This window comes from Corythoichthys intestinalis, chromosome 1, assembly GCF_030265065.1.
Source record: "Corythoichthys intestinalis isolate RoL2023-P3 chromosome 1, ASM3026506v1, whole genome shotgun sequence".
Taxonomy (NCBI): Eukaryota; Metazoa; Chordata; class Actinopteri; order Syngnathiformes; family Syngnathidae; genus Corythoichthys; species Corythoichthys intestinalis.
In genome coordinates, this window is record NC_080395.1 from 80,823,122 (window position 1) to 80,837,481 (window position 14,360).

At 41.1% G+C, this 14,360-nt stretch overlaps 1 protein-coding gene across 1 annotated transcript; it reads right to left on the reverse strand.

Moving 5' to 3' along the window:
- Positions 1-3,131: 3,131 nt before the first annotated feature.
- On the reverse strand, positions 3,132-13,713 carry LOC130920038 (collectin-12-like). The gene is made up of 8 exons (XM_057843283.1): positions 13,547-13,713; positions 10,038-10,846; positions 9,874-9,977; positions 5,803-5,927; positions 4,122-4,186; positions 3,927-4,012; positions 3,681-3,858; positions 3,132-3,581 (listed from the first exon to the last, which is right to left on the reverse strand). Exons 1-8 carry the CDS (start codon positions 13,608-13,610, stop codon positions 3,432-3,434), a joined length of 1,581 nt encoding a protein of 526 aa, XP_057699266.1. The 5' UTR covers positions 13,611-13,713; the 3' UTR covers positions 3,132-3,431.
- Between the last annotated feature and the right edge of the window lie 647 nt (positions 13,714-14,360).

Consider the following 14,360-nt stretch of genomic DNA (forward strand, 5'->3'; position numbering starts at 1 on the left):
AGCTCTGCTGACAACAGCGTTCAAGTTGGAGTGTCTTGCACAACAACAACAACAACATCAACAACATGCTCAATTACCGCGAAACTGTTGTAGGGCTGAAGCTACAGAATATTTTAGTAGTCGATTAATTGATGGACTAGTCAGTTGGAATAATCGAGTAATCAGATAAGGAACATGAAAAATTAAAATACCTGAGCTCAGCCTCAAAGAGTATATATAAATATATATATATATATATATGTAATATATATATATATATATATATTACATATATATATTACATATATATATATATATATATATATATTACATATATATATATATTACATATATACATATATATATATATAATATATATATATATATATATATATATATTACATATATACATATATATATATATATAATATATATATATATATATTACACACATATATATATATATATATATATATATATATATATATTACATATATATTACATATATATATATATATATATATTACATATATATATATATATATATATTACATATATATATATATATATATATAGATACATATATAAATAAATATTTTTTTAAATGAGGATCTATGTACAACAAAAGAACAATTGGCTAACTTGCATAGAGAAAGTCAGCTAGCATATAAATGCTATAAAATGCTAAAGTTTTTTTCACAATGCTCTTAACAAATGGTTCAGACACATATTCCCACAAAAAACGGCTAAATATACCTATAAACTAAATTATGAATGCATTAAAAAACATTAGCTCAAACAAAAACTTAGCTTACGTTGGTGTTAACAGCGAGCAGTTGGATTCAGCCATGTAAAAAGAGGCAGACCAGAGGGCAGTGTATCCACCCTAATCAATAAAAGTAAATGCAAACACTTTCAAAATAAACCATGACAACGCCACTTTCATTAAACGAATACTCGAAGCAACAACATTTAATTCGAATGTTTTTTCTAATCGAATACTCGAGTTCATCGATTAATCGTTGCAGCACTATACTGTTGTTTCTTTTCTTCTCCGATTTTCTTCTTTCCTTTCTCTGCTCCAGAGGGATAAATTCTCTTCCACATATCCGTGCATCTATTTTCCAAGCAAGTTTGAGCACCAATCATCGCAAAGCAGGTTTAACGTCACTCCCCAGGTTGCCAGATTGTAATGACAAGAAAATGGATGTTTGCATAGATCAACGGCAATGCGCGCCACATTATTCACGATGCTCTATTAACAACGTATAAAATGAGGTTTCCAGATTGGGGCCCCGCCCCCGAGTGGTCAGGGGCCCTAAGCAGCTGCATAGTCTGCGTATATGCTGGGCCGGCCTTGATCCTATCCTATTGTTTAGCCACAACTGGATTCATTACCTTGTTACTTTTAATCCTTCACACAGCCGCTGGAAACAAATGTTTTATCCATCTGCAGGCGACCATCGTGATTTTACAGCACTATTTGGGTGTGTGTCTGCCTTAAGGCAAAACACTACCGCTTTTGTCCAACGGCGTCGCTGAAATTGACTAAAACTGAACAGTTTCCAAGTGTTGCCATTGACAGCACTTAAACCTCCACTCCATTTGAACTGGAAGGGCTGGAAGCGAACGAACGTATTCGCTGTCCCCCTCCTTGTTCAAATGGAGTGGATGTTTACTAGTGACAAACAGATTGAAATTCACAGACAAAAAAAATAAACTAAATGATTGTACACGTACATGACAAAGCAGTACTAACAATGCATTTGTAATTGCAATCATTTTCTGGGAGAAATTGAGCATTAACTGACAGAATTGCATGGGTGCCAATACTTTTGGCCAGCAGTGTACGTCGGCTCCTTCATTGATGATGTGAGTATGCGTTGTAAAGTGAATTAAAGTCGCTGCACATAGACTGTGAACATTCCTCACAATGCTTGGTGGAGAAACAGTTGTGTTGATGTCTTTTTGGGTCCGTTTTTTTTTTCCGATCGTACACAATCGTGATCTAGTTTTTATCGGCCATGACTGTTTGCTTGGATGACCAAACGTCCTCTTTGCCCGGACATGTCCACTTTTCACGTCCTGTCCGTTGCATCCGGCCTGATTTATAAATTTGTGAAAATGTCGGATTTTCATGATTTTTCACGGGAACAATTTGAGGAGAATCGCCTGCCTGCGTTGACGTGGCTCCTACTAGTAGTGTGAGAAGTAGTAGTTCTGAGAGACGTTTATGCTGTTGTATTGTGTGTCGATGTGCTGACTTTATGCAATAATATGGGCCATCAGTTGACCCTTTGCGGTGCGTTGCTGCCACCTGCTGGTCAGAATAATTCGCGGCATCTGTTTTTTTTTGTCACGGTTTTGCCCATAAGCTCATTCACTTTCACAGTGCGGTTGTCTAGCGGTAGCATTGACACTCGTGAATGCTTTCGGTTACGTTTCTGCCTCGGAAACAAATGTCTAAGTATTTTATGTGTATAATAACATATGGATGGGCAGTGTATGTATACCTAAGTGGTGAAGGGTCACATGTACAAAACTTCTTAAGTTGTGGTGTCTTGTAGAGGCCAGCCAATCGGAAGGCCACAGTGCATTGTGGGTTGAATCGTTATTTTGAGTGTACACTTATTGTAAACAACTGAGCAGTGAGAATCGTCTTTGCTTTCATCATTGTCTTTGATAAATGGGACACTCGTGTTGTTTGAAAGGCGATAATTCAGTACATTTATTTATTCCATGGACAGCACAGAGCTCTCCTTTGCTGCAGCAGTTATAAAGTACGAGGAGTCGGGTCAATGTGCGCATGGACTCATTTTTCCGTTCAAAATTAAGGCGATAAAAAAAGGGCAATTCAACAGGGCAATTCAACAGAAAATTGCTCAGCTCTTTCAGAGAGAGGAAAGAATTGAAGAGGCTTATTTCATTAAATTTTGTTACATTTGTTAGATGGGGAGGTTCAGAACATCTTCCATGTCAATGTGCGATCTTCAAAATACATTCCATTTCACTGTAAGTCATTTGTATTTTTTGTGACATGATTATTTGACAAAAAATTTTCACAATTGTAATTCTATGTTCTTTCGGAGTTCAATTTTTGCATTTAGACGTGAGGAAATGAGGGAAAATAAAGAGATAGAGGTTTGGAGAGGTTGGGGTTTCTGCTATTTTATTAACTGTTACATTGAAAAATACAATTTTGAATGAAAATCAACTTCTCATGTTTACCTTGTGATAGGATGTGTAATGCAGTAGCCTAATGCATGTGTAATACCGTTTTATTTTTATGTGTGTAAAAAAAAAATTCTGGCTCCGTGGTGACCTTCATGTCGGGGAGTTCCAGCAATGAATTCTAGCCACTTTCCCCTCTGGCGGTCACCCTAGTTAAGAGCCGTCATGGCGTCAACATCCTGAGAAGAAGCAGCACCTCCCATTTTACTGCGCTGGCAGCCTCAAATCAGCCTGACGTTGGTGACTGTCACATCATCCTCCACCAACAGCCTGTGGATATTTTGCAGATCATAACCATCATTCTCGTATTCCACCTCAAAGTCGTTGCCGACGGCCAAGCGGAAAATGTCGCCGCCGCACTCGATGGTCATCTGTAAAAGAATGCATGATTAGTCCAGCCGACGTGAGAAGAAGCTCCAACCACCTCAATTTTTTGTAATTTGATGGTGTGCCTAAAATGACATAATGACCTCAAAGTCGCTTCCGGCTGCGAAGGGGAAGGAGTCCTTTTTGACGATCTTGTTGACATACTTTCCATCAACATGACTCCCGATGCGGGTCAATAGCTCAAGGTCCCCATCTTTGAAATCAACTTCGATGCGCATCGGGGTGTCTTCACCGTGGCCCAAAGATAGGTGGACGATAAACCTGCAATACAGACAGGTAGTTCTTGTAACAGCGAACCTAACACAACGTGGGGGAATGGTGACAATTACTTGGTTGGGTTCGGCTTCACTTTTCCTTGGATGACGATGATGCAGCCAGCGTATAGACGCTCTTTGAACAGCACTTCGGAAACTTCCTGCACGCACACATAAAGGCAGCGTGAAATTGATATATCAGTCAAGCGCTAATCGCTATGGGCAACCTCCAGAACATGCCAACTACAACTCATACAATCGTCAACTCACCTGGTACACATCCACTTGGAGGTTGCAAGTGCCTTTAATGCCGTTGTACATAATCTCATCGCTATCTGGTATTGAAACAAACATCAACCAAGGTAGGACACATGAGATTTGACATTAAGATTTTAAGTGTGAGTGAGCACATTGCATATTAGGAAGCCATGAATCTTCCCAGCTAAATAATCAGCACACTATGTGATCCTGTGCTCCATCGGTAGACCACATTCAAGCTGCGTCCGCAACACGGTCACGTTTCACAGATGTATATGAGCGCAGAACACTTGCAGCCTCGGAGTCAGAAGTATGATAGTGCACAATTTGCCAACTAAGCAAATGTATTTGATTGATAGGCAGCTAATAATGATGCCTGAATCTCTCAGAATGGAAAAAGTATTAGTGGTACAAGTAGGCCTCTATTATCAATCGTATGCAAGCTCATTCTTAAAGTAGACGAAAGACTAACTGAACTATATGAGGGGCCGTACAAGACATTTTTCATTCTGGCCCTCACACACACACACATACATTCTCCATTCACATACATATTCACCCTCACACACATATATTCTCCTCTCACATTCATATATTATTCACTCTCCAAACTACGGCCCGCCTCCACATTCGGTCCGGCCCCCTGAACAATCAATTTCTTTTTTTTCCAATAGTGTTATTTATTTCCTGGCTTTTTTCTGTGAAGAACCCAGAGGGCTATTTGGTTATTATCTATTTAATTAATAGTGATAATATTATATTATGTTGAGGTAATTATCGAGGTTTGATTGATTAAATATTTGCTTGGTTGATTGATTGAATATTTGCTTGTGCTCATACATACCATAAATACATAATGCCATATTTTTCTTACTTATATAACCAGTAAATGATTATTGCTTGCTGTACCAGGTTGTAGTATAATGCTTAAGTGTTACAAAGGGTAAAAGAGGGTCGGGATGACAACTATTTTGCTTCATGGCCGCATCATTGCGTAACTAGACCTTCCGAGGCATCTTCAGCACCTGGCGTCTGGACTTCCGTCTAGACCTTCGAGGACAATTTTCCATCCATGGCCGCAGCGTTGCATAACTGAAGTGTCTGGATTATTTTGACTGTTTATATGATTGTTTACATAAGATCTTGCTTCCACATGTGTATTCACTTAGTTCCACCTACATGCACACACATATCCAATCGAAAACCACATGGGTGTCTCCAGCTTGCTCTCCCCTCCCTTAGGGCGACATCCATCTTTGTTTAGGACAAACCCCTAAATAAAATACCAAGGAGGATATTTTTCCTCGAGATCAATTTTGGTGACTCACGAGTCACATGTTGCTCTCCTTGGCCAAGAAAACTGAGTGTCTTCTCTCCTATGTCTACCTAAAGATCTATTTTTGAACTTGACATATTATCTTTATTTTATATTATTATTTTTATTTTATTTACTTTTGTTCCGTGAAGAATCCAGAAAGGGTTATTTGATTGTGGCTTTCTGAAAAACAATTCATTTTTGCATTTAGGCACTCCTGCAATCGTCACACTTTTTCTGTTACAAACTGACCCGGCCCCTCATCAGAGAAGGGAAAAGTTATGTGGCTCTCACAGGAAAAAGTTTGAGAATCCCCTGCTCTAATCGAAAGCACAGTGTAGTATAGTTGGTGCACACCAACAGAAGGCGCCAACTCACCTTGGCATCGCTTGCAGATGTAACGTCTAAGGGAGGTGCAGGAGAGGTCGTTCAAGCGACCTCGACGTCCCCCCATCTCAACACAGTCTTCATTTTGGAGGTTAGGCTCACCTGCATCCCAGAGCCTGCACAGAAGTACCTTTCATACCGAGATCCTGCTATAAAACAACCTTTCGGCAGCTGCTCTGAAGCTCATCCCTAGTTGAGCATCAGTCGCATTTACAAATCAAGTGCAAAAAAAAAAACAAAAAACAAAATCAATACATGAAATTATCCTTAAAAATATATAGTTAAAAAATATATATATATGATTTTGCTCAGTAAGAAGATTTTTTTTGTAATGATCACGTTTATTTCTTATAAGTGTGTTTCTTAGATGGACTTTTAGATGGAATTTTGTAAACCAGTGAAAAAATAATGGATATATGGGAATCAGTTTCTCATTTATGCCTCGTTTCACTGTAATGCAGTAATGCATGTGTGAAACCTTTCATTCATTCCATTTCTGAGCCGCTTATCCTCAAGAGGGTCACGGCTGGAGCCAATCCCAGATAACTGTGGGCGGTAGACGGGGTACGCGCTGAATCGGTTACCAGCCAATTGCAAGGCATAAGGAGACGAACAACCATTAGGCGGGGTACGCGCTGAATCGGTTACCAGCCAATTGCAGGGCACAAGGAGACGAACAACCATTCGCGCGCACACACTCGTACCTAGGGACAATTTAGTGTGGTCGATTAGCCTACCATGCATGTTTTTGGGATGTGGGGAAACTGGAGTACCCGAAGAAAACCCAAGCAGGCATGGGCAGAACATGCAAACTCCACACAGGAAGGCCAGAGCGTTTTTCAAAAAACCCTTGATCCCAGGACTGTGAGGCCGACGTGCTAACCACTGTGTGTGTGTGAAACCTGTTGTGTTTTATTGTGTGCTCTATTTAAAACTGTGCGAAAAGCACAACCCCCCCCCCCCCCCCCCCCCCCCAAAAAAAAAAGGGCTCCGTGCCTACCCTTATGTCAGGGAGTTCCGGCAAGATATTCTACGACGTTAACACACACGCGCGTAACGTAAACGTTGAAGGACTGTGATTGGTCCGCTCTTTTTCCGGTTCAGCACAACACCGCCGCCATTTTCAAACATTCGCACACGTCTTCTGTGTTGCCCACGCGTCAACATTTGTTGTTCAGTATTGATTAGCTGCAGCTGCAAATACACTCTTTTCGGTTGCGCAAAATTGTTCAAGCCCACACCTCCTCTAGTGGCATGGTGGTGAGTTACAGAGCAAAGTGTTCCCGTGACGCAGAAGTTCAAGTGCGCAATGACGGCGTAGGGCAGGCTTCACTAAATCCGGACCTCGGTGCCACTTTTCCTGTCGTGTTTTCCATGTCTCCCTCCTCCAACACACCTGAATCAATATAATCAGGATCATTATCAGGCTTCTGGAGAGGTTGCTGATGACAATCATTTGATTCAGGTGTGTTAGGGGAGAGAGACGTGGAAAACACGACAGGAAAAGTGGCACCGGGGTCCGGTAGTGTTGTATCGGTCGCGAATGATTCGTTCTTTTTGAACGAATTGTTTGGGTGAACGAGACCGAACTAATCACCATCTGCACTGATTCGTTCTATGAAGTTGGTGCTTGTTCACTGCGTGGGAGGGCGTTGAGCAAGCGGCAGCGTCTTCTGACATCGCACACGACCAATCAGACGCCAGCCTCATCGCGGGCAGGGGAGGGACCGGAAACAGAATCAGGGCGTATGTCACTCACTTCCACGTGTGGCCAATAAGCAGCCAGCGTGCAGGCAAGGGGGCAAGACTGAGTTTTGTCACTTCCCGTTCAGTGACTCGGTCCTCCGGTTCCTGACCTAGCTTGCTGCTAACGTGACTTTCCAGTAATGACTATGTGGTGAACGAATCAAAAAATGAAAGGAAAGGACTTTGTCACATATTTGTTAACGTGGAGCCTATCAAATGCAGCTCAAAAAGACAAAAACACCACACAAATCTAGCGAGCATGGTTTAGTGTACTACTTTTCTCAACAGACTCGGGACTACCTATTACGACATACTATCAAATTTACAGTAATTTAAAACACGGGTAGCTACGAGGCAAGCAAAAGCTGAGCTGCGGTCGCGTGACGGCAATGAAGGGGGCAAAGAACTGTCACTATATGGAGGCTTCATGGCAGCGATATTTACCTCATATGTGCACAGAAAAAAAGAATAGTATGATCACCATAATACTGATTTGCAATGAAACGGTATACACATGTCCATTTTTTCCAAGTGTTTTATTTTTTTTTTCCCATGTCAGGTGTTGGTTGGTTTGACAAATTATGTCAATCCGTCCATCATGTGCTACTCAAGCGCCCCACAACAACGCACATGGACACGGGAGATGTCGCAATATGTCTACATTTTTCTTAACAGACTAATGAGAGTAGAAAGGCGATATCGTAAAGAGCAAACAATTATTTCTCGTCAGCATTTGACAATCTGAGATGCGGGGACGACAGGGGAGCTGACCGGATTATTTTATTTATTAATACCAGTGCAAAACGTCAATACGATCACCATAATACTGATTTGCAATGAAACTGTATATACATGTCATTTTTTTCCGAGTGTTTTATTTTTTTCCCCCGTGTCAGGTGTTGCTTGGTTTGACAAATTATGTCAATCCGTCCATCATGCACTACTCAAGCGCCCCAAAACAACGCACGCGGACACGGGAGATGTCGCAATATGTCTACATTTTTCTTAACAGACTAATAAGGGTAGAAAGGCGACATCGTAAAGGGCAAACAACCATTTCTCGTCAGCATTTGACGATCTGAGATGCGGTGACGACAGGGTAGCTGACCGGATTATTTTATTTATTAATACCAGTGCAAAAATTCAGTACGATCATCTTAATACTGATTTGCAATTAAACTGTCAAATATCAAAATGCAGTATTGTCTTTATTTCAGAGCAGCACATTCGAAAACTAGCTATTTACACTTATAGTTTTAACAATAGTGACTAAAAATAATAGTGATGAGCATGAAAACAAAAATACAACAGAGTGAGAGGTAAATATGTGTTGGTCGTTCCATTTAGAAATTAAACTTTCGATTTATTTTTATTTTCGTGACAGCAAGCATGCTGCGTTGGCTGGTAGCAGGCTAGCAGCAGCATTGTATATGTGATCGAGAACATGCTAAAGAAAGTCCGTGCGCCCCCGACCCCAAACCCCCACTCCTCCCACAAAAGGAAAATGTTTAACCGTGTCCTAAATCGAAATGCAAGCACGAGCCATGATTTTGAGCCCATAGAACTAGGACAGACGACGCGGAAGTTCTCCCTCGCTTTTGCAGCAGCGGGTGGGAGGGAGACGAGGCTGTCTGTGAAAGCAGAATGATATTGCCTGTCACTCATTACTGAAACTACGACGAGTGGTCAATGTGCAAGAGAGGGAGGGACCAAGAATGTCACTTCCCGTTCAGTTATACTGCGAAGCGGTCTTTGGTGATTCGTTCGGCAACGTCACTTCCCGTTCAGTAACCGAACGATTCATTTGGACGGGGAGGGAGATGAGGGGGGCGAACGATTCGTTGAACGATTCGTTTGAACGAATCTTTTTACTGAACGATCCGGAATGGATTCGTTTACTCAAGTGAACGACAGATCCCGTCACTAGGGTCCGGATTTAGTGAACCCTGGCGTAGGGCCTACGGCGTCGCTCCGCTGTCACCGGAACGCAGAAGCATAAATCAGCCTTGACTAGAACCATTCTTCTTAACAAAACGGCCTGTCAAAAAACATTTCAGAAATTCTTTTTAACTAAACGGCCTGTTAAAAAGCAGATACGCTGAGGGATGTTATTTTGATCGATTCTGATTCGGTTGTGCTTTACCAATCATCTTATCGATAATAGCAGTCGCCACATAAGGCTGTTCAGTTCCCTATAAAGCAAAGAAGAAGCACTTTTCCTTGGGTGCAGCTGTCATTTTGGGTGTTATAGTGATGAGTGAGTAGGAAGTACCCAAATTTTACGTGTCTACATTACGCTTTCCTTATACTGCTTACGCTAGTTCTGATTTCAAAGGAGTTCCGTCAATCCACTTCCACGGGTATGGGCTCTTCAGGCCGATCCAGTAGTCAAAGCCATCGAGTTGCTCTTTCAACCAGTCCTGAAACAAATTGCATCAGTACTAAAGGGCACGAGAGACACTTAGTGAAAGGCCGCTCACCCTCTCCGCGCTGCTCCGGATTATCAGCAGGTGCCCCCCATTGGATGAACAGTAGCGTTTGGCATCATCCCAAGATTTAGAGTCATTGGCAAAGCAGTAACTATGTTGGTTGTTGAGCCGCCAGGGTGCCTGACAGCCCTCAGCAGACTTGGGCCGTCGAGTAGGCGATACAACCTTCTTATCAGGGCCCGTAAGAGGAGGGCCCGTAGCACGAGGGCCCGTAGTAGGAGCGACCGTAACAGGAGCTACCGTAACAGGAGGGCCCGTAGGAGGACGGCCCGTAGCAGGAGCGACCGTAGCAGGAGCGACCGTAACAGGAGGGCCCGTAACAGGAACGCCCGTAGCAGGATGGCCCGTAGCAGGAGCGACCGTAAGAGGAGGGCCCGTAGCAGGAGCGACCGTAACAGGAGGGCCCGTAACAGGAGGGCCCGTAACAGGAGGGCCCGTAGGAGGAGCGACCGTAGCAGGAGCGACCGTAGCAGGAGCGACCGTAACAGGAGGGCCCGTAGCAGGAGCGACCGTAGCAGGAGCGACCGTAACAGGAGGGCCCGTAACAGGAACGCCCGTAGCAGGATGGCCCGTAGCAGGAGCGACCGTAAGAGGAGGGCCCGTAGCAGGAGCGACCGTAACAGGAGCGACCGTAACAGGAGGGCCCGTAACAGGAGGGCCCGTAACAGGAGGGCCCGTAGGAGGAGCGACCGTAGCAGGAGCGACCGTAACAGGAGGGCGCGTAACAGGAGGGCGCGTAACAGGAGGGCGCGTAGCAGGAGGGCGCGTAGCAGGAGGGCTCGTAGGCCTGCAGCAGCGTCCTAAGGGCGTCAAGAAAAATATTCAAATAATATTTGATGATAGCAGTATTCAAAAAATTCAAAGAAAAGAAGAGCAAAACCGTTCATAATAAGTCTTTAAATAATAATGAAATCATTTTTCTAGTGGACCCTCTGCCCGTTTCACTTTTTCCTGTGATGTGATAATTTCACCACAGACCCCAGTCTCACCACCCAGCAGACGAGTGAGCTACCTGACGGTGCTATTTTTAGCCTCCGCAATTGAGCGACGTTACGGTGACGTCAACTTCATGAAAAGACAAAAGCCCTCCGGGTCAGAAGAAAAAGAAAGAAGAGACCATAAACGTGAAGAAAAACAGAGGTTTGTTGTGATGATTTTTTTTCAACAGCATAAGCACGTAGACTTAGCGCAACTGCAAGCTAGCGGTTATTCACATAGAGTTTATATGACTTAGTGCTAAAGAAAGATTATACTGTATCATTAGCCAGGCTGTTGTTTTAGAAATATTTTCAGTATTCAGCCAGCTGTTGATTAGTTTCAGTTAAATTTACTCCCCCTCCAATTTTTGAGAAATTTGGACAAAGTCTATGGGGGACCCAACTTGTCTTGCTTACTTTCATGTGATGTGAACCACTTTTACCTTGTGTGAAATTTTGCCTTTCAAATAAATTTGCCTTGCCTAAAAAAGTGGCAAGGTTAATTATACAAATACACCATAAAATATGCATTAATAATTTCAAAGTTCTGTGGTATGGGGGACTAAAAGTGCCATGGATTTAAATGCAAACATTTGTTTTTAAATGTGTCATTAATTCATTAAAATGGCGATCACGTTCATGTAAAAAAAAAAAAAAAATTCAATAGGTATTTATTTGCTGTCTTATTTTATTTAATTCATTATTATTGAATAGTCCTGTGTAGTTGCAGTGCTTCAAGAATGTATTTTCTTTCAACTACGCCCATCAAAGATAGTGACCGGGTCCAATAGACAGGTACAGTAGGCTGCAAGACTTTAGGCGCTATCATGCTGGTTTGACAATGAGCAGCTATTTGACAAATATAATGTAAGATTCCACTTTCTTCTCTAGATGCTCTTCTGAAATATTTTCCTTCTGCCTCTGTACATTCTGGGCCATCTTTTACAGCGAACTTATCCACATCAGCACCAAGTCCAAGCCCACCAAGTCCAGGAAAGAAGTGCCCTTCCAAAACAACTGTCATATGAAAGTGCAATAGATGCTTTTGCATCAGTGAAGACAAGGTGAGTAAGGTTATAGGTCGAGGTGAAAAAAAGTTGCATTTTAAAGTGTTCGGTTTGTCTTTATATAGGTTTGTGTTGGTGGGGGGTGTTAATCATATTGTAACAACAATTGTAAAAGTCATCAAGATTGTGTTCAACTGCAGGTTTTTTGTTGTTGTTTGTTTTCCCTTCGGTCATTAAAAGTTCAATTATCCCTCCCCTTCCAGGACCTCAACCTATATGTATTCATGATCCAGATCAATTGAGATCACAGACAATGGTTTTGGAGCTAAGTTTCTGTTGTGTTGAAGCACATGTCTTTTGGACATTCTCTTCCTACGTTTGATACATTATGACAAAACACACACACAGGCACCACATACAAAATTATCCATCTCGCAATGTGAAACAAAACACCTGGAATGTGAAAAGTTGCATTGAAAACCTCAGTCCATGTAGAACTGTAACATATATGTATTTATTTTTTATTTTTTAATGTTAATTTTATTTATATATGAAAAAATACAATTATACATTAATACAAATCTATTGGGTTTATTGATAATTTATTGATTAAAAAAATCATTAAGATTATAATGGAATTAAAAAAAGTAGATATTTATTTATATCATAGGTAAATACTATGACCCTTTAGTATAAAACTAAAACTAACCAAAACTAAACTACAAGAGTATTTAACTGCCATTAGTCAATATTTAGTATTATATATTTAGTGTTATTATATTTAGTAATAATAATACTACTAATAATATAGTATTATATAATACTATAAAATTAAATTAAAAAATAAATTATTATGAATTTATTAAATGTATTATTATTAAGTTATTAAAATTATTATAATAAAATTTAATAGTAATATTTAGTGTTATTTTTTTAATTCATAATAATTTTAATAGTTTTAAAATAGTTATATATATACATTTGTATTAATGTATAATTTTGGTTCGTTTAGCTTACTACTGACAACAACAGAAGTGCGCTTATTCTTAACTGGGAGGACTGGCTATGGATTCTCATGTTTCTGTGCCAATGACGGAGCTAGACGTCCAATCCATTTGCAGCCTTCCAAGGCAAACCGAAGTGAATTTCCAAGGCAAACCGAAGTGAATGTTTCAGGTTTTCAGTCAGTGGCGGTCAGTGAGTTAAATGAGTGGTATATCAATGCTTAAAGTCAGTCGTTAGTTTTAAATAGGCTTTACTACACCCTTTTTTCAAAAGTTCACAGTCGGATCAGAAAGTGTCTCAAAACCGCGGATGTATAATGTATTGTTTCCATTGTTTCAAATGAGACTGACAGTTTGCTTAATATGTCTAGTAATCTGACAAGTATACATTTCCCCGAGGTGGGGCCAATAAAATGCCCTTTTATATTGATCCCCTAATGATCTGAAGAAACAAATCCAGTCCCAACAACGTTTGCAGTGAACCTTGAAGTCAAATAAAAACGTGAACTCACCAAGCGAAGCCCAAATGCCAAGCACGGTCAACGCTTGGAAAAGGAGCGATTGTGCCTTCTTCATCTCTCAGGTCCAGATAGAAGATCAGCCAGATAAACTTCAGAGGAGAATTTAATACGACGCAAGCCTCTTTCGCTCTGTGACAGACACACAAGCTTGACTACGTCACGCACGCACGCACGCACGCACGCACGCACGTCCAACGACACAAAGGCTGGAGGATGACGCTCTAAAGAACTCGTGCATCAAAAGAAAACAAACATACAAACAAAGAAGAATTCGTGCATCAAACACGTCTCAACGTCACGTGGAACATTTGGAAATTAGGGTCGTACTAGTGATGGAGAAACCTTAGCTTTCTGAAGCAGTAAATATATATCAAGCAACGTGTCGAAATGGTTCATTCAGTGTTATGAAGCATTTGCCACGAATCAGTGTGGTGAGTCACGACAGACGACACTGCTTCACCGCTGCTTTCTGTACCGCTGAAGCAAATGTGTTGAGATGGTTCCGTGCTACGAGGCATTTGACACAATTCAGTGTGGTGACATCTTCTGGACAAAAATATATTGAATTTTCATCTAACCAAATGACCAAGTGTCATCTGAACAATGAAACCTGTGGGTGGTATGGTGGTTATATACTATGTCTGATGTGCGAGCAGTAGTGGGTTTGACCACTAGCCTGAAATGTATTCTTTATTCTTCCCCCAGATTAATTAAAAAAAAAAAAAAATAATAATAATAATGAAAACAAACAAAAAAAAGCTGTTGTGTTACTTTTAAATGAAATACGCAAATGCTTGTGCAATAG

Excerpts from the sequence above, each read along its gene's own strand:
- LOC130920038 (XM_057843283.1), bottom strand. The coding sequence starts at position 13,610 with ATGAAGAAGGCACAATCGCTCCTTTTCCAAGCGTTGACCGTGCTTGGC. Across the intron at positions 5,928-9,873 it reads CCTTTGAAATCAGAACTAGC|GCTCTGGGATGCAGGTGAGC; the intron begins GTAAGCAGTATA and ends ACTTCTGTGCAG. Across the intron at positions 3,582-3,680 it reads CAGCCGGAAGCGACTTTGAG|ATGACCATCGAGTGCGGCGG; the intron begins GTCATTATGTCA and ends ATTCTTTTACAG.